Raw genomic sequence first — 26,046 nt, forward strand, 5'->3', positions numbered from 1 at the left:
TCCCATCTGCTTGCAATAATGGCACGGTTCTTGCGGAACCGGTGGTGCGGAGGGCATAGGTCGTCCCTCTACAGCTCCCCTTCCGCCCTGCCTGCGTTCTGGCGGCCCCCAATGTGACTGGTTTACTGGTTGCCATTGCGGCGGACCCCGAGGCGGGGCCCAGTTCCCCCTTGGTCCGTTCTGCATCCCACTATTGGGGGGTGGTCCGGGGTTTTGGAGAAGGGGTCTTGGTGGATACCAATTTTGGGGAGGGGGCCCTTGCACAGTCCAAGTTTGAGGGTTTTGAGGAGGAGGAGGAGGGGGAAAAGGGGGTGGTATTGTCCATTGTTGTTTTACCTCGTTCATATTAATTAGTCCAAAGTCTTCCTCAGTACAACCGTCGCAGTTTTCATTTTCGTTGTGGATCCACTCTCCGTTGGGAAATTGGCCCTTATAGAAAAGAGGATAACAACTCCTCCTATGTTCCTCTGGACCTCGAACAGGTCCCCACTTCTGGCACTGTTCGTGTATGTCGTTCTGACTCTGATCCCCCTTTTTATTCTGATTAAATTGAGCCCGTTTCTCTTGGACAAACATTTGCAATATTTCCTCCTTAATATCCTTCTTCTCCTCTAGGGAGGAGCCCGGGCATTGTTCCAGTTTGTCGCATAATTCGTTGGTTGTCATTCCCTTCCAGCCGAAGAGGACGGTCTGTACCTGTTTCTTTAATACCGGCCGAAGCCCCTCGATTAGATATTGATTTACCAATGGTTGGGGTAGCCCTCCCAGCTGCATCGGACCCAGTCCTCCCCAGCGCGCAATGGCCTTTTCCAACCTTTCTCGGTACTCTCCAATTGGTTCTCCTGCCTTTTGTTTTATGGCCCCGATTTTTCCCCAATCCGGACCCCCTGCTGGCAACAGCGCATGTTCGATGGCACCCAGCAGCCGGACCTTCAGTGCCTCCCATTGCACTAGTGTTATCAGGGGGTTTGCACCCGCCGCCCTTGGGTCGTCGTGCGGCCAGTGTGCTCTTTGTCTAGCCCTTTCCCATACTTTGGGTGGGAGCACGGATACTCCCATATGAGTTATGTCTCGATAGTCGCACTCGCCAGCTAAAAACCAATTCGACATGGTTGGCACTATCTGCCGTGGATCCTCAATAAGCAAATGTTGAATCCTTTCCCGCATTACAGTTAAAGAGGATTCTTTCCATGGTACCCTTTCTCGAACCCCCTGTCCTTGGGCATCAACTCCGATAACTTGTACAGGGCACAATGTTTTCCTTCCCTCTATTTCCTGACATTCCAATGGGGTAGTTTGTGAGGTCCTTTTCCCCTTACAACCTACCAGTGAGGGGTATAACCCATCCGGTCCTATCGGTGGCGGGAACCCTGCGATGTCGGTCCCGTCATCTATTCCATTAGCCCCGAGTTGTGCAAACAGTCTTCCCTGGCTCGGGTGGTTCTGGGGTATCTGGGGCGCGATGGTAGCGGGGTTATAGGGGGGTGGTAGCAGGGGCGCAGAAAGGATAGGTGGTGCCTGAAACCCCGGGACAGGGTTTAGGTCTGGGGCTGGGGAGGGTAGATTGGTCGCTACCTCCCCTCTCGCGGGGTCTGGGTTTTCAACGAGCGGCATCAGTCGCGCGTTGGCCTGCTTTTCTATTTCCTTAAGCGCTTCATCCTGCTCTTTATTCGCCTGTTTCCTCAGACCCTTAAGTTTTGTTACCTCACCGGCCAAGCTGGCCTGTTTCGACTTTGCGTGTCGCTTCATCGCTTCTTCCTTCCACCAGCCAAAGACTTTCCAGTAGTCCGGCGGGAAGTGTTTCGTGGTCTGTTCAAACTTGTCTAATGTCTCATACAACACGTCCAATTTTTCCAGCGCAAAAGACCCTCCTTCGGGCCATGGTTCTCCTAAATCCTTCGTCAGCGCAACCCATGACTTCCCTGGTCTCACAGCAGCATAGCCATGCCTCTGAAACATAAAAAATGCTGGGGTATGTCTAAGCGGTTCACCTGCCTTTACTGTCTTATTACCCATACTGTTACCCATCCTAAGAAACCTTAGTTTACCGACGTAGCCTTGTACTCGTGAGGATCGCCCGCCTCGCGTTTACAGCCGTCTACCTAACTCTGTGAGGCTCGCAGCCTTGTACCCGTGAGGTTCGCCCGCCTCGCGTGGTACGGCCGCGCTACCTACTCTCCTGAGAGGCTCGTCCGCCTACACAGCCGTCTATCCTACCCTTACTGCACTTTCCTGGCGTCCTACGCCCGTGTAATAGTTCTAATCTTACTTAAAATCCCGACATCTCCCGGGTAGGCCTCGGATCGGGACGCCGCCCTTATCCTTACCCTCACAACCCAGAGATCTATTACCCCTTAACCTCAGGCGCCCAACGTGGGGCACTTTCCCTTACGTAACGTTACCCTAACGAGTCCATAAACAATCAGTTGCTCCAGGACCCAAGCGGTCCGTAATTAAATTTAGGTTCGTGGAACAGGTATGAGCAGGGAACGGAACAAACGGCAACCGAGCAAGAGAGAGTGGGTTACAATTTGGACTGACCCCCAGGCTAAAAAGGAAAAACAAAAGAAAACCACAGCTCACCTGACCCGGATCAATTGCCAGCTGGTCTCTCACCACTCCCTTGCCTGGGACCGCGTCCCGGACTGCCCAGACTGATCCCACCGCTGCCACCACTTGTCGGATTGGGACTTAGGACTTGGGACTCAGAAGACTCAGATGAAAGGAGCAACGGATATATTTATTAGAACTCGAGTACACAAGCTTGAGGACAGCAAAGTTGTATTGAAACTCACAAAGAATGACCAACAGTACAACAAGATGCTCTGAAATAATTCAATTAACATTGCTTTATATAAGGAAAATCAGGGGTGGAGTTAGCTCACAAGATACAGAGACAGAATGGGCTCATCGGCCCTCCCACCATAGTCCCGTCCTGTTGTTCAGTTAATTAAAGGAAGTTCATCCAAGGCCAGTCATGGGTTAGCTCTGATAAGGAGATGGTCAGCATTATGTGGCAACATGTTTACAACTTTCTGTAAAGAAAGCTAGCTTGGGAAAGTACAAAGGGAGTGGACACTCATAAAACTGTCAGCTTGCAAGATAATGGCAAAGTCAGGAGAAAGGCAAAGAGAGATAACAGTTGCCTCCAAGGCCTGGGAAGGGGAACTAGAGATTGTGCCCACGCAGGCCAGGGCACACAGGCAGAGAACTCCTTATTAGGATATTACACATCCTCAATGCACAAGAAAGAACTCAGTATCATAAAAGAGTACAGCAGTAAGTCAAAACAAAACATAAAATTGGTTATACTTGGTAATTGGTAAAGCAGCAAGGATATACAAAGGGGGAGGGGCATTACAGCTCCCTACATGTATGTATGTATGTATATATGCATTCATGTATGTGCCCTCAAACGTATACCAATCGGAGCTGAGAATCTGGTCACATGACAGGGTGATGTGATTACGTCTGATGTCATTACGGCGGTGCTGTGTGACTCTCCACACACCGCCATTTTGATTTATATGCCGTTCAGGCAGAACATATCGTCGAACCTGTCATATATCACAATCGTCATGCTCTACCTTTACGTTTTTCATTCAGTGTGAAACACAAAAACCCGATTGTTAAAATGACCATCAAATATCAAAAGCATAGGAGTTACGTCTCTTCCAACAAAACGGTACGTATAGGCCTTAGACGTTTTGACTCATCTTCCGACCGCTTCGGACAAATTAAGCCCAGGTTTCTTAATACAGTAGTGTATCGTTTCAGTAGTATCGTTTTCGTAATAATAATAATAATAATAATATCATAATAATAATATCATAAATATAACCATAATACTTTAATCCGATTTTTAAGACACTCCAGATCTTTAAAACAGCTGTTCACCACCATCTCTTATCTTCCCCCATCCAAAACCTTGATCTTATCTACCCCCGCTAATTCACCCCAGATACACTTTTTTTTAAAATTCCAACTTCTTTCCTGGAAGGCCTTGCAGTGTTCATATGTTTATGCCTCTCCCACCTCCCCCCAAGCCCTCTCTCTCCCACAGTTCTCTCGATGTCCCTTCTCTCAAATGTTGTGTTTGTGTCCTTCCCCCTCTCTCCCCATCTTGTCTACCGCTCCCCTTATTTTGTGTTTGATGTGTCGGTTTGACTTTTTGTGTGATTAATGTTAGCTCTTTCACGAACCTCGATCTTGCATACAAAAATATATATATACAGTATATCCCAATGTCGTGAATGGAAGGTTAATGGATTGAAGCGGTGTATGGTTCATGATCAGTAATGAGTGATGTTCGGCACTAATATTAATAACCACGGAAGTAAGGAATTCACCTCGGTTTTTTGATAGTAATATCATTTTCGAAATATTGATAATGTAACGTTAATATTATAGTAAATCTAATCATAACACAAATCCCTTCGTAGTGACTCTAAACGTACTGGAAGTTAAAATATATCATGTTGAAGTGCGGTGCTATGCGCACGACTTGTTTGCCAAGAAGATAAGCAACAATGCGGGTAACCAAAAAGAGTCTTTATTACAAAGCTCAACGATAGCACTAAAGTGCTCAGGGCTGCGCGCCCCGTGTATATCCCGAGGCCACGCCTACCCCTCGGGTGTGGCCGACACCCTCTTGGTGCGCGGAATGATGTCACCGCGCCAGCGAGCCATCGTGTCCGCCACACGCGCCCCCCCCCAGAATTCCCGCGCACCTGAAGGGTCAGTTTGCGAGGCAAACGGATGACCCGGCCGAAGCGCCCTCTGGCGTCTGGGATGCCCCCGGCGGCACCTGGGATGGGTGCAGGACCGGGGGGGGGGCGGGGCTGGGCGGTGCCGGAGGTCCACCCACCGGGGGGCGGCCCCGACGCGGGGGCCGAGCCACTGGCGGTGGGTGGTCCACGTCGAGGTGGGCCGGCTTGAGGCGGTCCACAGAAACGCGGTCAGAGGTACCGCCGATGTCGAGGGTGAAGTGTTTCGCCCCGGTCTCCAGCACGCAGAAGGGCCCGTCGTACGGGGGCCGCAGCGGTGTCCGGTGGGCGTCGTGGCGGACGAACACGTACTCCGCCGTGCGAAGCTCCGGGGCGACGTGCGTTGGCGGGCACCCGTGGTGCGCCGTCGGCACCGGGGCGAACCTCCGGGCGGTCTCCTGCGGAGCGCTGCTGCGCCGCAGACCATGGTGCCGTGGAGTCGGGGAGGAACTCGCCCGGCACCCGCAGCGGTTGTCCGAAGACCAACTCCGCCGCGGATGCACGCAGGTCGTCCTTGGGTGCCGTCCGGAGGCCCAGCAGGACCCAGGGGAGCCTGTTGACCCAGCCGCCATCGCGGAGGGTGGCCCGGAGCGCGGCCTTCAAGGAGCGGTGGAAGTGCTCGCACAGGCCGTTGGCCTGGGGGTGGTAGGACGTGGTGCGGTGCAGCTGGACGCCGAGCCCCCGCGCGACCGCCCCCCAGAGCTCCGAGGTGAACTGGGGGCCGCGGTCGGACGAGATGTCCGAGGGGGCGCCGAACCGGGCAACCCAGGTGGCGATGAACGCCTGCGCGACGTCCGCCGCCGTCGTCGCCGCCAAAGGCACGACCTCCGGCCACCGGGTGGTGCGGTCCACCATGGTGAGGATGTGGGTGAAACCCCGCGAGGGGGGCAGAGGTCCCACCAAGTCCACGTGAACGTGGTCGAACCGACGTTCGGGCACCGTGAACGGGGCCAAGGGGGCCTGGGTGTGGCGGTGCACCTTCGCGCGCTGGCATGCGAGGCACGTCCTAGTCCAATCGTGGACGGCCTTCCGGAGGCCATGCCAGACGAACTTGTCGGCGACCAGCCTCTGGGAGGCCTTCGTGCCCGGGTGGGACAGGCCGTGGATGGCGTCAAAAACCCCAGCCCGCGGGCACGATGGGGCGAGGCCGCCCGAGGGAGACGTCGCACAAGAGGGCCGTGCCCGCGTCGTCGAACGGCACCTCGGTGACGCGGAGGCCCATGACGGCGGTCCGCAAGGCCTGGACGTCGGGGTCGGCGGTCTGGTCCGCCGCCATCCGGGCATAGTCGATCCCGAGGTGGACCGCGTGGGCGACGGACCGGGAAAGGCAATCCGCCAACGTCGTGTACTCGGACACGGCCGAGAGGTGACGCTGCTGCCGGGCCGACCATGGCTCGGCGACCTTGGCCATCGCGAAGACCAGGGGCTTGTGGTCGACGAAGGCTGTGAACGAACGGCCCTCGAGCAGATGGCGGAAGTGCCGGACCGCCAGGTGGAGCCCGAGCAACTCGCGGTCGAAGGTGCTGTACCGGCGTTCATGCGGGCGAAGCTGCCGGCTGAAAAACGCCAGCGGTTGCCAAGCGCCACGCACCCATTGCTCATGCACCGCGCCCACCGCGTAGTCTGACGCGTCGGTGGTGAGGGCGATCGGTGCATCGAGCGCCGGGTGCGCGAGCATGGTGGCGTTAGCCAAGGCGAGCTTCGCGCCCGCGAACGCCACGTCCATCTGCTCGGTCCAAACAACGTCACCTTTGCCCGGCTTCCCCCGGAGGGCCTCGAGCAGGGGGCGCAGGAGCTGGGCGACGCGGGGCAGGAAACGGTGGTAAAAGGTCACCAGGCCCAGGAACTCCTGGAGCCCCCTGATCGTGCGGGGGCGCGGAAAACCCTTGAACGCCTCCACCTTTGCCGGTAAGGGGGTGGCCCTGTGCCTGGTGACGCGGTGCCCCAAAAAGTCGATTTCGGCGACGCCGAACCGGCACTTGGCGGGGTTTACGATCAGGCCATGCTGGCCCAGGCGTTCGAAGAGCGTGCGGAGGTGGCGGAGGTGCTCTTCGCGGGACGCACTTGCGACGAGGATGTCGTCCAGGTAGACGTAAACGCAATCCAAGTCGCGCAAGACGCTGTCCATCAACCGTTGGAACGCCTGAGCCACATTCTTCAACCCGAAGGGCATCCAAAGAAACTCGAAGAGGCCGAATGGTGTAATGACGGCCGTCTTCGGTATGTCCTCCGGCCTGACGGGGACCTGGTGGTATCCGCAGATGAGGTCCACCTTAGAAAAGAAGGACATTTTCGCCAACCGGGTGGAAAAGTCCTGAATGTGAGGCACCGGGTAGCGGTCGGGGGTGGTGGCATCGTTGAGGCGGTGGTAGTCTCCGCACGGCCGCCATCCCCCGCCGGGCTTCGGCACGATGTGCAGTGGCGAAGCCCAAGCGCTCTTGGAGTGCCGTACGATGCCCAGCCGCTCCAGCGTAGCGAACTCCGCCTCTGCCACCGCGAGCTTCGTCGGCTCGAGGCGGCGTGCCCGGGCATAGACCGGTGGCCCGACGGTGGGGATGTGATGCTCCACCCCGTGCTTGACGGCCACCGCCGAGAAGGTGGGCCGCGTGAGGGCCGGGAAGCCGGCGAGGAGGCGGGTGAACTCGTCCGCTGCCGGAAGCGTACAGTCCAACCTCGCCGGGACCGAACCGCTCAGCAAGCCGCTTGGCGAGCCGCTCAGGGAGCTGCCCAACGAACTGCTCAGCGTGCAAGCCAGCGAGCTGAACGTTTCGGCCTGGACCAGGCGTCTGTTCTTCACGTCCACCAACAACCAATTTGCACATAGGAAGTCCGCACCGAGCAATGCCATGGGCACGCTGGTGGTTACGAACGTCCATTGAAAGCGTTGCCCTCCGAACCGCAGGGAGAGGCAGCGCTTCCCGAATGTGCGTATGGGTGTACTGTTGGCTGCAAGCAACGCGGGGCCCCGGCCCGCGGTTCGCTTGTCGGACGTGGAGGCGGGGATAACGCTCACATGTGCGCCCGTGTCGCAGAGGAAGCGACGCCCGGACAAGGTGTCCGTGACAAAAAGGAGGCTGCCGGAATGGCCGATGCTCAGGGCCGCTACCGAGCACCGGCTTGGTAGTTTCCCGACTTGCCAAACGAGCACGGCGGGCAACAATTCCTAGCCTTGTGGCCAAACCTGGCGTGGAAACGGCACCAGGTTTGCGGCGGAGGCGGAGGCCGCGGTTTTCGCGGTGGTGGTGGGCGGGGCGTGGCGGCGGCCACGCGGTGTGCATCGGCATCAGCCTCGGGAACCACGAGGTGTGCATCAGCATCAGCCTCGGGATCCGCGACGGCCGCACCGACTCTCGCCCGCGTGTCACAAGCCGCGAAAAACTTGTCGGCCTCGACGGCCAGAGCGCGGGGTTCCTTTATTTTGGAACCGGCCAATGCGAGGCGTACCTGTGCCGGCAGCTGGCGTAGGAAGAGCGCCCGGAATAAAAAATCCGGGGCTTTGTCACCCAGCAACGACAGCATGTGATCCATCCGCACCGATGGTCGTGTGTCGCCGAGTTCGGGAAGGTCCAGGAGGCGGTCGGCCCGTTCGCACTCCATGAGGCCGAACGTGGCGATGAGGAGACGCTTGAGCGCCTCGTACCTGTGGTCGGCCGGTGGGTTCCGCAGGACGGACACGACTCGGGCGGCTGTTCCGGGCCCGAGGGCGGCGATGACGCGCCAGCGAGCCATCGTGTCCGCCACAATGTTCTACATATTAAAGAAGCGGCAGTTTTGTGTCCATTACGTCTATGATGTCATTACGACGGCTGCTCCACCGACCGACATTTTAATTTACAAGTAGGCCCACACCCGCTCACTATGGGAGCTGCAGAAAGGGTCATTCCTCTTTGGGGTATATAGATTACAGTCGATCTATGGTCGGGTCTCAAGAACATTGGGTGTGTGTTCATTTACCACGTTTCTTGTGGAGAGATCGCCAAGTGGTTTAAGCATTCGAGCAAGCACTCCGTTCAAAACCGTTAAGGAACGGCTGGCTTGGCAAGCGCTAGCTAGCTGCTTGGCAAATGAGCACATCTCCAAACCTTGTGCGGTATATAGATTACAGTAGAACTTCGCTGAGTTCTGTCAGTAAAACTTACCTCATGGATGTTGAGATTCCTCCAAATTTATTTGTTTAACGTGATAAATGGCATTAGTGACGGTTTGAAAAGCTAATAAAATATGTTTGTGGTTTATAATATTTTACAAGCCCGGCGACGCCGCTGTTAGACTTTTGGTCTTGTTTTGGGGTATGTAGGTGACTGCTAGCCAAGGACATATACGCACATATTGGGTCAGGATCCATAATCCAAGAGTTTTTTTTCGTGATTCGTCACAATTGAGAGACAGGGCCAAAAATTACATAGAGCATAGCAGATATCTCAAAACGTTGTGGATTGATTCGGAAAAATAATTGGTAGACAGGTTGGATGTGTGACAAGGACGAATTGATTCAATCTTGTTGAAGATCCGAATTCAATAATGTTTTAATTTACCAAGTGATTTGTCACCATTGAGAGATGGGGCCAAAAACGATATACCGTATAGCATAATCTTTCTGAAAGTTGTGGACGAGTTGGTTCGGTGACAAGAACAAGCCAATTCGATTCTGGTTCAGGTCCAGATGCAGATCCGGTGTATCGGTGGGATACAAAACGTAAACTGTTCAGCCTGGCGGAAGTATTACTGAGTGTCATTCTAGTTATCCCCACCACTGAAGGTGGATGGAGGGTTATGTTTCAGTCCTGTCTGTTTGTTTGTGAATGGGATATCTCAAAAAGTTTTGGACGGATTTGGACGAAATTTGGTGGACAGGCTGGGTATGTGACAAGGACGAAATGATTACATTTTGGTGAAGATCCGGAAACGGGTCTGGATCTAAGAATTTTTAAGTGATTATTCACCGTTGAGAAAGATATCGGGCAAAAAATGATATAAAGCACGATATCTCAAAAAGTTGTGGATGGATTCGGATGAAATTTGGTGGACAGGTTGGGTGAGTGACAAGGAAAGATAGATTCAATTTTGGTGAAGCTGAATCCGCATCCGGATACGTCAGTTTTTTAGTTGTTATATTATAAGTGATTCTTCACCATTAAGTGATAGGACCAAATATGATAGTGGCTTCAGAAAGTATTCATACCCCTTGACTTTTTCACATTTTGTTGTGTTACAGCCTGAATTTAAAATGGATTATATTGAGTTTTTTGTCACTGATTTACACATAATACTCCATAATGTCAGTGGAATTTTTTTTTTTTTTTACAAAATAAATAAAAATGAAAAGCTAAAATGTCTTGAGTCGATAAGTATTCAACCCCTTTGCTATGACATTCCAAATTGAGCTCAGGTGCATCTAATTTCCTTTGATCATCCTTGAGATGTCTCTACAACTTGATTTGAGTCCACCTGTGGCCAAAACAATTGATTGGACATGTTTTAGAAAGAAACGCACCTTTCTATATAAGGTACCACAGTTGACAGTGCATGTCAGAGCAGAAACTCTACCATGAAGTCCAAGGAACTATCCGTAGAACTCCAAGATACAATTGTGAGGAGGCATATATCTGGGGAAGGGTATAAAACAATTTCTAGAGCATTGAAAGTTCGGAAGAGCACAATGAGCTCCACCATTAGGAAATGGAGAGAATATGGAAATACCCAGACTCTTTCTAGAGCTGGCTGTCTGAGCAACCGGGTAAGAAGGACCTTGGTCAGGGAGGTGTCCAAGAACCCAATGACCACTCTGACAGAACTACAGAGTTCCTTGGCTGAGATGGGAGAACCTACCAGAAGGACAACAGTCTCTGTAGCACTTCACAAATCTCGGCTTTATTGGAGAGTGCAGAGGCCACTCCTGAGAAAAAGGCACATGACAGCATGGCTGGAGTTTGCAAAAAGGAATGTGAAAGACTGAGAGCATGAGGCAACATATTCTGTGGTCTGATGAAATGAAAATTGAACTCTGCTCTGAATGCAAAGCGCTACGTCTGGAGGAAAGAGAGCACAGCTCATCACCCATCTAACACCATCCCTACCATGATGCATGGTGGTTGCAGCATCATGCTATGGGGATGATTTTCAGCAGCTGGGGCTGGGAGACTTGTAAGGATAGGGGGAACAACGAATGGAGCCAAATACAGGCAAATCCTTGAGGAGTACCTGCTTCAGAGTGCAAAAGACCTTTGACTGTGGCAAATGTTTACATTCCAAAAGGACAATGACCCCAAGCATACAGCCGAAGCAACACTGGAATGGCTTTGGAAGAAGAACATGAAATCCCTTGAGTGGCCCAGCCAAAGCCCAGACTTGAATCCCATTGAGGACCTGTGGAAAGACTTGAAGATTGCTGTTCACCGACACTCCCCATCCAACTTGACAGAGCTTGAGCAAATCTGCAAGGAAGAATGGAAAAAAAATCCCCAAATCCAGATGTGCAAAGCTTATACTTCTACAAAGTATTGACTCAGGGGGCTGAATAGTTATCTAAATTATTATTTCTGTATTTCATTTTTAATTATTTTGAAAATATTTCTCAAAACAAATTCCACTGACATGGAGTATTATGTGTAGATCACTAACATATAAGTGACAAAAAAACTCAATTCAATCAATTTTGAATTCAGGCTGTAACAACAAAATGTGAAAAAAGTCAAGGGGTGTGAATACTTTCTGAAGAATGAATGAATGAATGAATGAATTATCGTTTTGAGGCCATTTTTCCCCGCTAGAGCGGGGGTTAGCCTTGCGGGCCCCATGACAATCATGGTTCCCTGTTTGAGGCAATGTTTTTATGGCCGGATGCCCTTCGTGACGCAACCCTTGGTTGCCTCTTACGATGCGCAGGGATACGGTGTACCTATTCTAAACCGGGGTACACACTGTTTCTGAAGCCACTGTATATATATAGTATGATAGTTGTGGACGACTTATGACAAAACCATGTGGATGAGTTGGGTAAGTGACAAGAACAAGCCAATTAGATTTGGGTTCAGGTCCAGATCCAGATCAGACCCATCAGGGGGATACAAAACGTAAACTGTTCAGCCTGGCGGCGATATGCTCTCTACCGAGTGCCGTTCGAGTTAGATATATAATGAGCCTCATATATTTCGCACCAGATTTATATTGCCACGAAGTGCTATTACTGAAAGGTATTACCTGCATTAAACTGAGCACGGAGTATTCAAAAACCTTGTAACTGTTTCAAACTGACTTGGGACTTGGTGTCTGGTGACTTGGTAGTGAATGTATATTGGACTAGGATTCGCTGCTAAATTTGGCCTGCTTGTGGCTTCATCACTGAGAAAAGACTGCTGTTGATGTAGTGCCATTGTGCCTCAGGACAGGAATTTATCATTATTCAGGGTGCCGATATCATCTTCACCCTGGCCACTGAATTATGTTCAGCTACTAAAATCATAAGCTGTTAATACCTATGCATATGGCTAATATTTTAAGTGCGTATCGTTCAGTTTTTCGATTGCATGTTGCATTGGAGCTCATCTTTTCGCTGCCATTTTTTCCCAGCTTCAAGAAACGAGTTTTAATTCAGCAATTAGAAGAAATGATGCAGAGCTTGCAGCAGGAAGACTCACCGTTGTTGCTCAGAGCACACATCCCACTACTGGGTAACCACATCAACAGCAGGTGATACATTCAATGCCGTGACAAGCCGAATCCTCCTTATTGTCGAGGTCATGCCGACAGCCAAGTACTTTGGTCATGGAGCAAATGTTGCACTTGAGCAGCAATATTTCACAGCAGTTTGAAGCAACCAGGGAGCAGATTCCTCAATCACTGCTCCCGGCCCAGAGACCTGCAAGCAGTTTTGGTCGATGTTGTAAACGAAGCAGCTCTGGCTGTTCAAAAGTTCAAACTTTGTTTTCCACTGAAAGCCGCATCACCTATTGATGCCAAATGCAATTGGACCGTTCATGATCCAGGAGGAGATTGCACAGACGTCAGCACTTTCACGGACAGAGCTTGAAGCAAAATTGTCGTGGTTATCCCCGGTGGTTTGGTGGGAACTTTGCAATACACGTGTGTGCACCACCAGCCAAGTGCTGAACTAAACGGATGTCACGTACCATGAAGGAAGAGCCACTGGGATGCCATTTGGATTACGCACTCAGGACCTCATGTACTCAGTTAACCCTTCTTCTCAACTGAAAATGTGTGCACAGGTCATTTACTTTACAAACTAGAAGGCTGCTGGCATCATCTCGAAAAGAGAAAAAAAAGGAATGAACGTTACGTTATTTTGTCATTGCCTCTGAAAGCTGGTCCATTGTAACGATGAATTTGCTATTTTGCCAAAACGAATGAAAATGCTTCCGACTTACCTTAGAACAGTTTGAACCCGACTTTGAGTTGAAAGGCAAATGTTTGCCTCAAAATCTCCACTTGCATTCATACTTGTCATGCAGACAACTATGGAATGTTGTTTTGTAAAAAAAAGAATTAAAAAAATTTTTAAACGTATTTTTTTGAAGGCCCAAAATTTGTAATTTTGGCAGGTCATGGAAAATGAGCATTTATTGTAAAAAAAAATAAATTTCTATGTTGAAATAAAATGATGGACTACTTTTAATGTTTTATTTTGATTCATTCACATTACAAAACCAACAAAAAGCAAAAATACACGGTTATTAAATATATTATCATCATTGATACATGGGAAGGGAAAGCTGATTCACAAGGAAATATTTAGGAATGATGTCACGATAGGAATCATTTACGTGGTAAAGAGGTGAGAATGAGGTCGACTTTTCTAATTTATGCAGGAACACCAGCTTCCTTCTCAGGTCTGCCATCATGAAGAACTTCAGGTACCTCTGACGTGACAGCAAGGCAGTCACTGGCGACGTCGAAGCTTCGTAATTGGCAGAATATTAGTGGCACCGAGTGTCGAGGGTTCTTGTGGCTGAGCATAGAGCACCTTCCCACGGTGGTTAAAGGAGTAGAAAGATGGTCGGTTGCTCATGTTCTCAAAAGTCCTGCAGGACAGATGAAACTAATTTATGATTGGTCAACACTTCCTTTCAAGGACATTTGGAAACAAATCAATGGAGGCAAAAGCCAAGAGATGTCTGTCCACCATACATAAACCGAGTTGCCTTACGTAAAGTGGTAAGTGGGGTTAGGCAATTGGCTCACTTTGTCTGTGTCTACAAATGTCAGTTTATGATCGAGAAACCACTTAATTTCAAGATGAATGTTTTTTTTATTCTATCTGTCTGGCAAAAAAAAAAATCATTCCAAACAACAAACTTGCTGTTTTTAAGGATGTCATAAAGGACACAAACAACAGGCATAAAGAACCAGGGTTGCCGACTCAGACTTGAGCCGCAACATTTTGCAAACTTGATTCGGACTTTAGACTTGGCGTCTGGTGACTTGCTTGAGACTTGGCGTCTGGTGACTTGCTTGAAATTTGGCGTCTGGTGACTTGCTTGAGACTTGGCGTCTGGTGACTTGCTTGAGACTTGGCGTCTGGTGACTTGCTCGAGACTTGGCATCTGGTGACTTGCTTGAGACTTGGCGTCTGGTGACTTGCTTGAGATTTGGCGTCTGGTGACTTGCTTGAGACTTGGCGTCTGGTGACTTGCTTGAGACTTGGCGTCTGGTGACTTGCTTGGGGCTTGGCGTCTGGCGACTTGCTTGGGGCTTAGGCGTCTGGTGACTTGCTTGGGACTTGCCGTCTGGTGTCTGGGACCTGGTGTCTGGCGACCTGGTGCCAGCCTGGGACCTGGTGTCTGGCGACTTGCTGGGACCTGGTGCCAGCCTGGGACCTGGTGTCTGGCGACTTGCTTGGGGCTTGCCGTCTGGTGACTTGCTTGAGACTTGCCGTCTGGTGACTTGCTTGGGACTTGCCGTCTGGTGACTTGCCTGGGACTTGGCGTCTGGCGACTTGCTTGGGACTTGGCGTCTGGCGACTTGCTTGGGACTTGCCGTCTGGCGACTTGCTTGGGACTTGGCGTCTGGCGACTTGCTTGGGACTTGGCGTCTGGCGACTTGCTTGGGACTTGGCGTCTGGTGACTTGCTTGGGACTTGACGTCTGGTGACTTGCTTGGGACTTGGCGTCTGGTGACTTGCTTGTAAATTGCATGCAACGTTAATTCGTAATTACTTGCTGGCAATGTTTGGAAAATAATCGCTGACTGAAGATCAAATTAAAACGGGGTTTAGGATAAATGGTAGGTTATTTTCAGTCGTCAGCATGTGGGGTTCGGTGAATGACAACATCTAAGGTGGTGTGCATGTGTGCAGTACACCAGAGCTTAGAGCACATACCATTCTCCACAACGGTTAAAGGGAGTGTTCAATCTCCAAATAGCAGAGCACATCATGTCCCAATGGCACGCACCAGTCTTCGGGTGGAATTGTGGGAAGCACAGCTTTATTTGAAGCATTTGTGCCAAATTGGGGAAACTTGGCCCCTGATCGGTAACATCATTCATGCATGTCCTGATATCCACCCGATTTTAAAAAAAAAAAGTGATTTTAATGTCATTGGTATTGACCGATTTCTTTTTTCACCCGTTTCTTTCTTACAATACATGCATGCTCTGACATGACAGCCAATCAAAAGGCTGGCTAATAGACCGCACTGGATTCATGATGGTGGCACACCTTCCCAAAGTGGATTTAACATTAAAAAAATTTGCTGGGAACAACGGAAAAATGTCCACTGTATGGTGGACAGGACTATGATAAAGATTAAGTTACCAAATAAAAACGAGTTAAACCGCTTTTCAGAGCATTCATTGCAATAAATAAAGCCCAGTGTCTTAATTCCACGACAGCTTGAACTTCAAGGTTTATAAGTAAATGTGGGATTTGACAAGTTGAAGTAATACTACGGTGACTTGAAACTTGCCCTCAAAAACTTGACTTACCTCAAGTGACTTGTTGACATCTCTGCGAATAAATATGGGAGTGTAAAAGAATGCATCAACAGCGGTAAACTTCCAAAAATATTTTTTTTCCTGCAATATTTAAAATATCTTCTTTCAATTGAATTCTACACTTGAACATTGGAGAACACAAATCACCTTTTTGACAGTTTTGAAACCCTTCCGTTTAGCAGCATTTGGACAAAATACTACGGCATTTTACGTCATCGCGGCCAATCAAATTTGCTGCTTGCAGACCCCGTCCATGTCCTTGTTTCTCAAGACTGCGGGGTGAGGTGTTCTATGAACTACTTGGGTTATTGCCATCGATCGATACCCACTTAAAACGAAGCTCAGCTGTTGCATCCAGGTCTTTGAAATCACCAGCAATGTTGACGACACCACAGAGCGTCACAAACAGGCCAAACAGCGCCTGTAACACCACCTGTGAACATAGAAGCGTTAAAATTAAACTTCAAAAGCATCAACTTGAACTCTTAATTACAAGTCTGTTCTAACCAACTCTTCCTTCCAGGACTCCAACTTGACCATCTCAGTCATTCTCAATCTGTCTGTCTACCCACATATTTACCTTGCAGGTTGCAAGGTAGCCTTTCCACTTCTCTTAATTTGTCTCCTTGTTGCATGTATATTGTTCCACTATCAGTGTCGTACCTTCTAAACCTCTACCTCACTTCTAGGAGCCTATATGGTGCTCCTGCCTCACACCTAGCCCGTCTTCACGCTGTTGAAACCAAAGCGTTCAGAATCAATGGAATCTCCCGTGATGAAGCTAACTCCAAGGGCTTTTCACTCACTCACCGCAGGCAGGTTGGTGGTCTTTCCATCTTCTACCGACTCCTCTCTGGCCTTGCCCCCCCAGCCCTCTCTGGGCTCTGCCCCCCAAATATTCCTACAGGTCGCACAAGATCTGCCTGCAACCCTCTTATGGTTAAACTGCCAAAATCAAGACTTTCTGCTCACCTTCACTCCTTCATTCCTCTTTTCTCCCGCCTCTGGAACAAACTCCCTCACTCTCTTCAATCCCACTCCACCCTCCAGGTCTTTAAAACAGCTGTTCACCACCATCTCTTATCCTCCCCCATCCAAAACCTTGATCTTTTCTACCCCCGCTAATTTCGGTCCCCTTGTGTTTTATACCTCTCCCCCCCCCCCCCCCCCTCCCCATCCCACGCCTCCTGCCCCCAAGCCCTCTCCCTCCCACACTTCTCCCTGCTCTCAAATGTTGTGGTTGTGTGCTTCCCCTTCTCTCCCCATCTTGTCTTCCGCTCCCTCTTTTTGTATATTTTGTTTGTCTGGTTGATTTGTTTGTGAAATAAATGTTAGCTCTTTCACGAGCCTCGATTCAGTATACAAAAAAAAAAAAAAAAAAAAAAGGTACTGTATACAAAAGGTAGTTTGAAGAAAATTGTAATAAGCACGAGTTTAAAATTATTTGCCCAAATTGGCCGTGTGTAGTCATCTCTTTATGGATATAAGAGCAAGGGACCGGTCCTTCTGGACCAGTTAATTCACCCACTTCTGTGACGTCTATGGCGTATTTTATTCCAACTTTTAATATTTGTCCCACCATATGGTGATATATGATATACATTTACATATAATTAGGGTCCTCCCCCCAAACCCTAAGTTTTTTTTATTTTTGTTTTTTTAAGGTCATCAGTGGTTTTGTGGCGCTGCTGTGCACTAATCTCGTTTACGAAGCACCAAATGAAATGTAATCTTTTTTGTACAAGGGGTTACAAGACATTGTGGCCACCCTATGAATGAATGAATGATCGTTTTAAGGCCATTTTCCCCGCTAGAGCGGGGGTTAGCCTTGCGGGCCCCATTACAATCATGGTTCCTTGTTTGAAGCAATGTTTTTATGGCCGGATGCCCTTCCTGACGCCAACCCTTGGTCGCCTCTTACGATGCGCAGGGATACGGTGTACCTATTCTAAACCGGGGTACACATCGTGATCATTCACGTGATCATTCTAAACCGGGGCCACCCTATATAGTACATTAAAACTGTGTAAATTATGCTGTGGTGGTAAAGAAAGAGGGAGAATGGATAAATAGAGACAGAGTTGTGATCAGATGGAAGACAGGAGGAAGTTCATCACATGACACACTCAACATCGACATGGCCAGCAAACGTTGCATCTTTTCCATGCAAGTTCTCCTTTGCTTCGTAATCATTTTGGATGTTGATCGTGTCACACATTTAGCGTTTTCACCAATTTGTTCTGCATTTTTATAAATTGTACGTACGGTTGTTGGAGGCAAACATAGGTACCGACCAACATCGACGGCACGGCCACCACTCACTATTTTGAGTATAACATCCAATTTCACCTCCAGTTTACAGTTTTATGCACTTTATTAGCCACATGCTCACTCGTGTTACTACAAACACACTTAGACGTCGTGCTGAATAAAATCAATGACAATATAGATACGAATCCCACTGTTGTATGCAAAGATTTTGGAAGTAAAGTATGTCTGAACAGCACAAAAGCAGAATAAATTACAGTACACTTTACATCGAAGTTACGTCATTCAAGTGTTAGGCTTTTCTGTCGCCAATTTCCTGAGCCGCCAGTCAATTGAATTTGAATTGCCAGTGGAAGAAAGAAAAATTCCACGTTTTACTTGGACAATATATAGGTATTCCTCTATTTACATCCAGGATGCGTTCCTGGAAAGCAGGGTGTAAATTGAAAAGGCGTAAACCGAATGTTTTTTTTTCCCCATTAATTTTAATGTAAATATTTAATGTGTTAAATGGCGCTAAACCGAATATCACAGACATCAAAAAGTGTTCCCTAATTCTTCCATGGCTTTAAACCGAAAATGCGTAAAAATGAATGGGTGCAAATAGAAGAATGCCGAAAGAGAATTTGAATATGACCAGCAGCCATGGTGGCGTAGTGTCCGACTGTAGTGCCGTCTAATCAGTCTAATTTTACATTCGGTGCTGGAATATTACATACAGGACTACAGGTCCAGGTACAGCCCGACAATGGCACGTGCACAGATTGCAGGAACGTTCTTCCGTCCATGAAGCTTGCCCTTGCCGGCACAGCTCAGCCACACGTTTTGTCGTTGACATATTGTCATTGAAGTGTGACGGAGGTTAAATAAAATTGGTGAGTAGAGTTATTACTCTCGCCAGAGGAGAGCGGTATCACATTTGAGTCCGTTTGTACATATGTACGGTACAATTACAATGTACGTCTATAAAATACATACTATAAAACCACACAAAAGTCTGGGCCAGGGTATGCAATCTTTGCCCTTTCTCATTATCATTTGCAATGATTTGATAATGTACGATAATTTTACTGAAAATACGATATTTCCATTTTTCAGAACTGGCAACGCTGTACGAAGGTTGCCGGCCGCACACCGCAGCACTGTTAGACATGCCGCCAGTCATTGAAGTGCGACGTAGCACTGCACAAAACCTCCGTTGCACTTCATTGACGACATCTTGAAACGGCAAACCACGTGTGGCAAGCTTCATAATGTTAACGATCTCAGCATGAGACTGGGCGTCTCAGGAAAATTGGCAATGGAAAATGCCTGGGTACCTAGGGATTGACGACGCAACTTCGAATCAACGTAAATGGAGGCAAACGTAAATGGAGGCAACGTAAATCGCAGTATCCTGTATATCATTTTAGCCCTATCTCTCAGTGATGAAGAATCACTTAAATTCTCGTATCTGGATCTTCACCAATATCGTATCAATTCGTCCTTGGCACACTCCCAACCTGTCCAGCAAATTTCATCCAAATCCATCCATAACTTTGAGATATCCTGCTCACAAAGACAAACAAGGGGTGAAAACATAACCTCCGCTCACCTTCGATGGCGAAGGTAAAAAGGTGAGCGGGAGAGGATATTTTGACCATAAGGCCTGTGTTATATTCACTTTTCAGTAGAGTAAACGGTCCAGAGACTATTCATACTAAAGATATTTTACATCCATATTTCAGATCAGACAGCTGGTCTTACCTCTCTCTCGTTTTTATGCCCACAGATTATTCCCACCTTTGGTCAGTTGGGGAAAAAATTTTGACCCGTGACTTCGTCTTTCACAAACTCGCCGGCCAGGTCACTTTTGACTGGAGATAGCAGGAATTAATAACTAAAAGTGCTTGTGATAACTTGCTTCTCTTTGTGAAAGACACCATGAGATCTAACATCCACTAACGACCAGTGGTCCTCCGACAAAGACTGGGATGTGCACAAACATCAAAAAAAAATAAGGGATAGAGCACGGGCAAACAGCCATAGGTTGGCAACCATTGCACACGTTTGATAAGCTGAGTGGCTTCCTGTGTTTAAGATCCTTGCAAGTGAACTCATAATAATAATAATAATTCATTTATTTTGTATAGCGCTTTTCCAGAAGCCCAAAGGCGCTTTGACAGAGTGGAAAACATAATGTTGTACTCATAACTTCATTAAGCGAGGAAGAGTGTTGTGGGTTGGTTCACATTTTCACTGGAGATAGCAGGAATGTCGACGGAGGCATAAAAGTCCATAAACTTCACCTTAGATAGCATTCCTCACCTAATGTCATCCCAAATTCCAAAAGATCCCAAATTATAGTTGGGATCTAATTCCTCGGGCCGATTTCAAGAATCCATCAACTTTTCATTTCTTCTTTCATGTATTGATAGTTTCATGTAGTTATATCCACAACATATGTTACTTACATCCAGAGGCAAATCTTCAGTCTCCTGCTCTGTTAGTCGCGTGTATGCTCGATCTGAAAACAAAACATTCATCAAAGATCACGATCTCAACAACTGCCCCGAAACAGCCGGCACCACAACATCAGGCGAAACAAGCGAAACCCGGTACACTGACAGTCGCACTTACACTGCGCTGCCGAGAATGCAGCATGAGCAAGCGCAAACAACCCGAACGCCACAGCCGCTTGCCACAACCCATGAGCACGTCCACGCGCCATGATGACGCGTTGAGTTACGTCATAGTCCACACAGAGGACGTTCCTTAATTTGAGGAAATGTATTTTCACTTTTATTCTTTCCCTTCGCATGTAAATAGAAAATTTATTCAATTTTCCTGTATTCGTTCGTTTCTTATTTAGGGTTATTGTTGTTTTTGGGACATTGCAAATTAAGGCTGCTTTGATATCTTATTTTTACCTCTGCAATTTAAACAAGAATAATAATTAACTTTACCTCGTATTCAGGATCACATAACAGAAAGAAGTTTCGGCCTGTGGTAAGCAACAAAAATTAAAAAAATAAAAATACAAAGATACTCCTACGTACAATAGCGCCATGGACGAACAAAGCGCACAAACGTTTATCCCTTACAGTTTCACACAAAGACACCGACGTAGGAGAGAGCACTCTGCCCATCATGACCGTGTCGTCACATTCTCAACACAGGAACATCACTATCCATGCATCCCCTTTTTCCCCAACAACGTAAAAAAACGACACGTCCCACTTTACACGACATTACACACGTAAAACAATCCGACATTTCCACGTTACAGATTAGATTATATAACTCAATCACACCTGGCTAATAAAGAGCTACCAACTATCCTTGCCAATATCCCTCCCTGTAGGGCACCTGTTGACTTGCGCAAAGTTTAAACCAATCAGCTGTGTCTGATACAACCACCATTCCAGGAAGACCATTCCATGCGTGAAGAATTCACGGAGGTATATAATATGGAGAGCCAATTGGCCACCTCGCAGCATTAGCCGCCGTGAAGCCACCGGAAATAGTCTGGCGGCCATATTGGGAAGCCGATCGTAAGCCTGTCAAAGCAAAGGCGTGGCACACTGATGATGCAGCTGGAGCGAATTTTAGGACCGCCGACTATTTAATTAATATAGAATACTAATATTTGAACTGATATTCGGGCTCAGAATCCCGTTCTTTAAGGAAATGGTGTTCATTAAGTTTGAAGTTGGTTCTAGACGCATTTTTCCTGGGGAATCCAATGGTTTAGAGCTTGTTTGAAAAAAAAGTGCCCAAAATTACCGCTCGGTGTTCTTTATCGTTCTTCTCATGACCCAATCACCCACTAGTAGGAATAAGAATCCTGACATGTTACACCCCTGTTTAACTCCTGTCTTCACCTTGAACCATTCTGTTGTTTCACCTTGGTCGACGACCGCACATTGAAAGTCTTGGTAAAGGGCTTTTACAAGGTTCACTAATTTTCCAGGTATGCTGTATTTCTTCATTATGACCCAGACTTTCTCTGGGCAAGGAGTCGAAAGCTTTCTAGAAATCTATAAAATTGAGGTACATCGTCGTTTGCCATTCTTTGGCTTGTTCTATAATGTTCCTCAATATAAAGATCTGATTTGTTGTCATGTTATATGATGTTACTTAATTCAGTCATTATATTGTAACTAAGATGTGTATGTTTCTATTACCGAGATGTTAGAAACCACGCAGATATAATGATAACCAGAGTTTATTCTACACTGACATGGGTCAGCAACACATCAACAGTGAGTCAGTCACATAAATGACATGAAACGCTGTCATGTAGTTAACCCACACAATTCACAGTTAACCCACAAAACACACCCACACCATGTAGAGATGAGGTCGCTCTTATATTTCAGCTTGCTCTGGTGTTGCCTCACTGGTGAGCAAACAGGACCAGTTTGCAATATTTTTTCCTGATGCGCTCTTCCTTCATGTCATCATCGAGTGTTCTCACAACATGATGGAAACGTATCTTGCTGTATGATTGTGATACAGAATGTATTAAAGCAAACACATGGTTGCTGTCTGCCTCACAGTCAAACATGTGCCGATCCAAGGAAGCAAATGTAGACCGACCGACCTCAGAAAGGACAGAAGTGGAAATTGCCGCTCTTATCCCACTTTCACGAGGCATTTTGCCATTGCTTACAGCCAGGAGCCTCTTGACACAGCGTTCAGTCGCCTCACAGACACGAACAACACTGTGCGAGGGAACTATGAGGCCACCCCTGTTCTTGGTAACAATCAGGCTGTACATTGGTGTGGTTTGCCATTCTTCGTTGTTACTGGTCAATGCAGAAAGACATTGGCTACACTTCAGAGTCTTCCTCACCATCCTCACCACATAGCCGGCAATATAGCCAACACATGACTCTGTAAAGATGGAAAGTTGCTCAAAATTTGGAATATCCGCATAGTCGTGGTCCTCTTTTGCCGGCGATCTCAACTCCAGGTCGTATCGTCTGGCCACCAACATGTCGTGACTCTCGTCAGGCACAGCCTGCTTTGCAACGCACTTGAAGGAAGCCGCATTCAGGATTCTGGTTGAGTCCTGTGCAGAACAGTTCCCACTTGCAGACTTGATGTCATGTCGCATCAAGAGGCGCTTATATGCGGCAACAAACTGCCGGGCCGTTGGGTTATTCCCACTTCCACATGCAATGCGGACCGCTCCAAAGAAAAGTTCAATGTGGTCTTGGCTCATTTTGTACGTGAGCAGGTATCGCAGGGGAGATGAGGCAGGTTTGACATATGTGAAATACAAAATTTTGACACTCTCTATGCAGATCATGAAACCAATGAAGGGGGTTTTCAAACGCGTATTGGTCATAACTTGACCATTCATGTTTTTGATGTTGGACAAGTAACTGTAGGCAGTATCCAGGAATGGCAGGAAAAGTCCTTCTCGTGATGTCATGAGTGGTGCCTTGGAGTTTCGTGCCAATGGATTGCGAGAATTTAGAATGTCAAACAGTTTGTCCAATGTTTCAATGTATTGGCAGGTAGCCTCACTGCCCTGAAATTCTGATAGTTGCAAAGTGTCCCTGCAAAACCGAATTGCATCTGCCACACTAGTGCTCAATGTCTGAGCAGCTGTGTCCACCTTCATGACATTGCTCTTCCACTCGATGTGTTTCCGGGAGAGCTTATTTCCCAGACGCAAGCCTTCCCTCTTCTGCAGATCAAAGAGTGCCTGGATGTATTTCCACGCGATGACTTTTTTGTTGCCATCCTCCATCATTTTCATGGATCCAAGACAGTTTCTTGCAAGTTTAAGCATGTGACATGCATCGAGTACAACACAAATTTTCTTTTCGGGATTTGCTGGGTGGGGAAATGTTGGTTTCACATTCTGCGGCGTGATGTCGGCACCTAGCTCACGTAACATTGTCAAATGAGCGGACGGTCCATCGCAAGTTAAGGAAACCACCTCTGCACCGATATCATGCAATTTTAGTAGACATTGTGTCACCAAATTCGCCTGTTCCTTCCCCGACAATCCATTTATCATAAAGTATGCTACAGGCACTTTCCAACTGTCATTCAGCTTCCATTCCCCGATTCCGATTCCCCGATCGACGTGGGAGCCCCAGCTCCTTCACTAGCAGACAAGACAGCCGGCTTAACGTTCGCCAGGATGATCAGTCGCCCTGCCCGTGAAATACCAGGATCGGGATTCGTACCAGGACCCTGAACAACTTCCTGCCCTACCTACTGCTACTGCGAAGTGGGAAGGCAATGGCAAACCACCTAGTGCTGTAATTTATACAACCCTCATTTGCAGTTATTGGCATCAGATAGCTAAGGAAAAATAACAACTATTGAACAATAAACTTCCAATTTAGTTGCATGTTCGAGTCCGGTGTATTGTATTACTTGCCCTGATGGATGTGGACGAATGTCACAATCGGCTTCCCAATATGGCCGCCAAGCAACTTCCGCTAGCTTCAGCCGACAGCCGTCATTGGCTCTCCAGTTTATTATATACCTCCGTGGAAGAATTGCGAAAAGACACGTCTTGCTTCTGTTCCAACTCCGCTCCTTTTGTAACTCTTAACTAATCTCACTGTTTCAGTCATTCACGTCCATCTTGGTAAAAAATATTTATACATATTCTGAAAAATAAAGTTTATAATCATATTTTAAAAGAAGTGTCAGAAGTGGGATTCGAACCCACGCCTCCATGTGGAGACCAGAATACCCACCCATGCCAAGCATGGAAAGCTGGGAAGCCTTGAGTCTGGCGCCTTAGACCGCTCGGCCATCCTGACACATGCAAACAGAAGTGATTATTAAAGTATTTAAGAGCTATTATAACCACAAGGAATTGTGAGCATTGTTTGAATGGCACACAATGGCCTGATCCTCATTTTTTAGGGTTATCCCAAAACTGGGTTTCGAAAAAGGTAGACCATTGTGTACCGCACCCTCCATCGTCCAAATGTCCATCGTGGTTTGGTTGTGAGGTGATTTAAATCAGAACCTTGTGAGGGAGTAGCGATCAGTGACCTGTTCAGAGTTCAATCGTCACAATTACGGAAATGTGAAAGAATCATACATACATATATATCTACATATGTACAGAATATCATGCAGGCCCACCATCCAAAATATTATATTATTTTAATCTTTCCACAAAATGCTGTTTTCATCGGAACATGTGTAAAGTACAAGTGTGTGTATATATACCATTATACGTACAGTACAGTACCACCCAAAAAGTTTAGGTACCGGTACTTTACTGTTGTTCTTAACACTTAAAATTGCACTTAAACTTTTGACTGGTAGTGTGTGTGTGTGTGTGTGTGTGTGTGTGTGTGTGTGTGTGTGTGTGTGTGTGTGTGTGTGTGTGTGTGTGTGTGTGTGTGTGTGTGTGTGTGTGTGTGTGTGTGTGTGTGTGTGTGTGGGTGTGTGGGTGTGTGTGTAAACAGATTTTGGGTCTTCAGGGTCTTTTGAGTCTTCGGGGCCATTTGGGTCTTCAGGGTATTTTGGATCCTCTGGTCATTTCAGGGTATTTTGGATCTTTTGGGTGTTTTAGGTCTTCGGGGTCTTCAGTGTCTTTTGGGTTTTCGGGGTCTTTTGGGTGTTTAGGGTGTTTAGGGTCTTCGTGGTATTTTGGGTCTTCAGGGTATTTTGGGTCTTTGGGGTATTTTGGGTCTTTAAGGGTATTTTGGGTCTTACGTTTTGGTCGCATATAAACATACATAACCATATACGTTTGCTCTATTATAATAAGAAAAGAAATGAACATACGTTTTGATGTTGAATTTGAATGTTCCTCAGTTTTTTCAATCCAAAACTCAAGATAACCTTTGAACCGTTTATAACCAAATTTGACCTTTGAGACCCCAAAGACTCTGAAAACCCCAAAGACCCCTTAAAACCCCAAAGACCCTCTATAACCCTAAGACCATTTGAGACCCTGAAGACCCCTCAGATCCCCCAATAATTAGAGCGGGCCATACTTCTTTTTTTTTTGTAAATCAATCGAGAGGGGTGTTCATATTACGTGTTTTGGTGTGTAGAACACAAATCTGAGGCTTTTAAAAAATTCTGA

The 26,046-nt window shown here is 47.6% G+C and overlaps 2 protein-coding genes and 1 non-coding gene across 3 annotated transcripts in view; 1 reads left to right on the forward strand and 2 right to left on the reverse strand.

Annotated features, from left to right (window-relative positions):
- The window catches only part of INTS6L (integrator complex subunit 6 like), a 120,515-nt gene extending 107,117 nt beyond the window's left edge, over positions 1 to 13,398 (forward strand). Inside the window, exon 18 of the mRNA XM_068124373.2 lies at positions 12,336 to 13,398. Coding sequence (XP_067980474.2) covers positions 12,336 to 12,459 — 124 coding nt within the window. The 3' untranslated portion in view covers positions 12,460 to 13,398. The remainder of the gene's footprint in view (positions 1 to 12,335) is intronic.
- On the reverse strand, positions 13,382 to 20,716 carry MMGT1 (membrane magnesium transporter 1). Its single transcript, XM_068124380.2, has 4 exons — positions 20,604 to 20,716; positions 20,438 to 20,490; positions 16,046 to 16,149; positions 13,382 to 13,804 (listed from the first exon to the last, which is right to left on the reverse strand). Exons 1-4 carry the CDS (start codon positions 20,692 to 20,694, stop codon positions 13,663 to 13,665), a joined length of 390 nt encoding a protein of 129 aa, XP_067980481.1. The 5' UTR covers positions 20,695 to 20,716; the 3' UTR covers positions 13,382 to 13,662.
- A 3,925-nt stretch (positions 20,717 to 24,641) lies between these two features.
- On the reverse strand, positions 24,642 to 24,760 carry TRNAL-CAA (transfer RNA leucine (anticodon CAA)). The gene is made up of 2 exons: positions 24,723 to 24,760; positions 24,642 to 24,687 (listed from the first exon to the last, which is right to left on the reverse strand). It is a non-coding gene; the product is annotated as a tRNA-Leu (tRNA).
- Between the last annotated feature and the right edge of the window lie 1,286 nt (positions 24,761 to 26,046).

Source organism: Myxine glutinosa, chromosome 8 (assembly GCF_964187855.1).
Source record: "Myxine glutinosa chromosome 8, kmMyxGlut1.1, whole genome shotgun sequence".
Classification (NCBI taxonomy): domain Eukaryota; kingdom Metazoa; phylum Chordata; class Myxini; order Myxiniformes; family Myxinidae; genus Myxine; species Myxine glutinosa.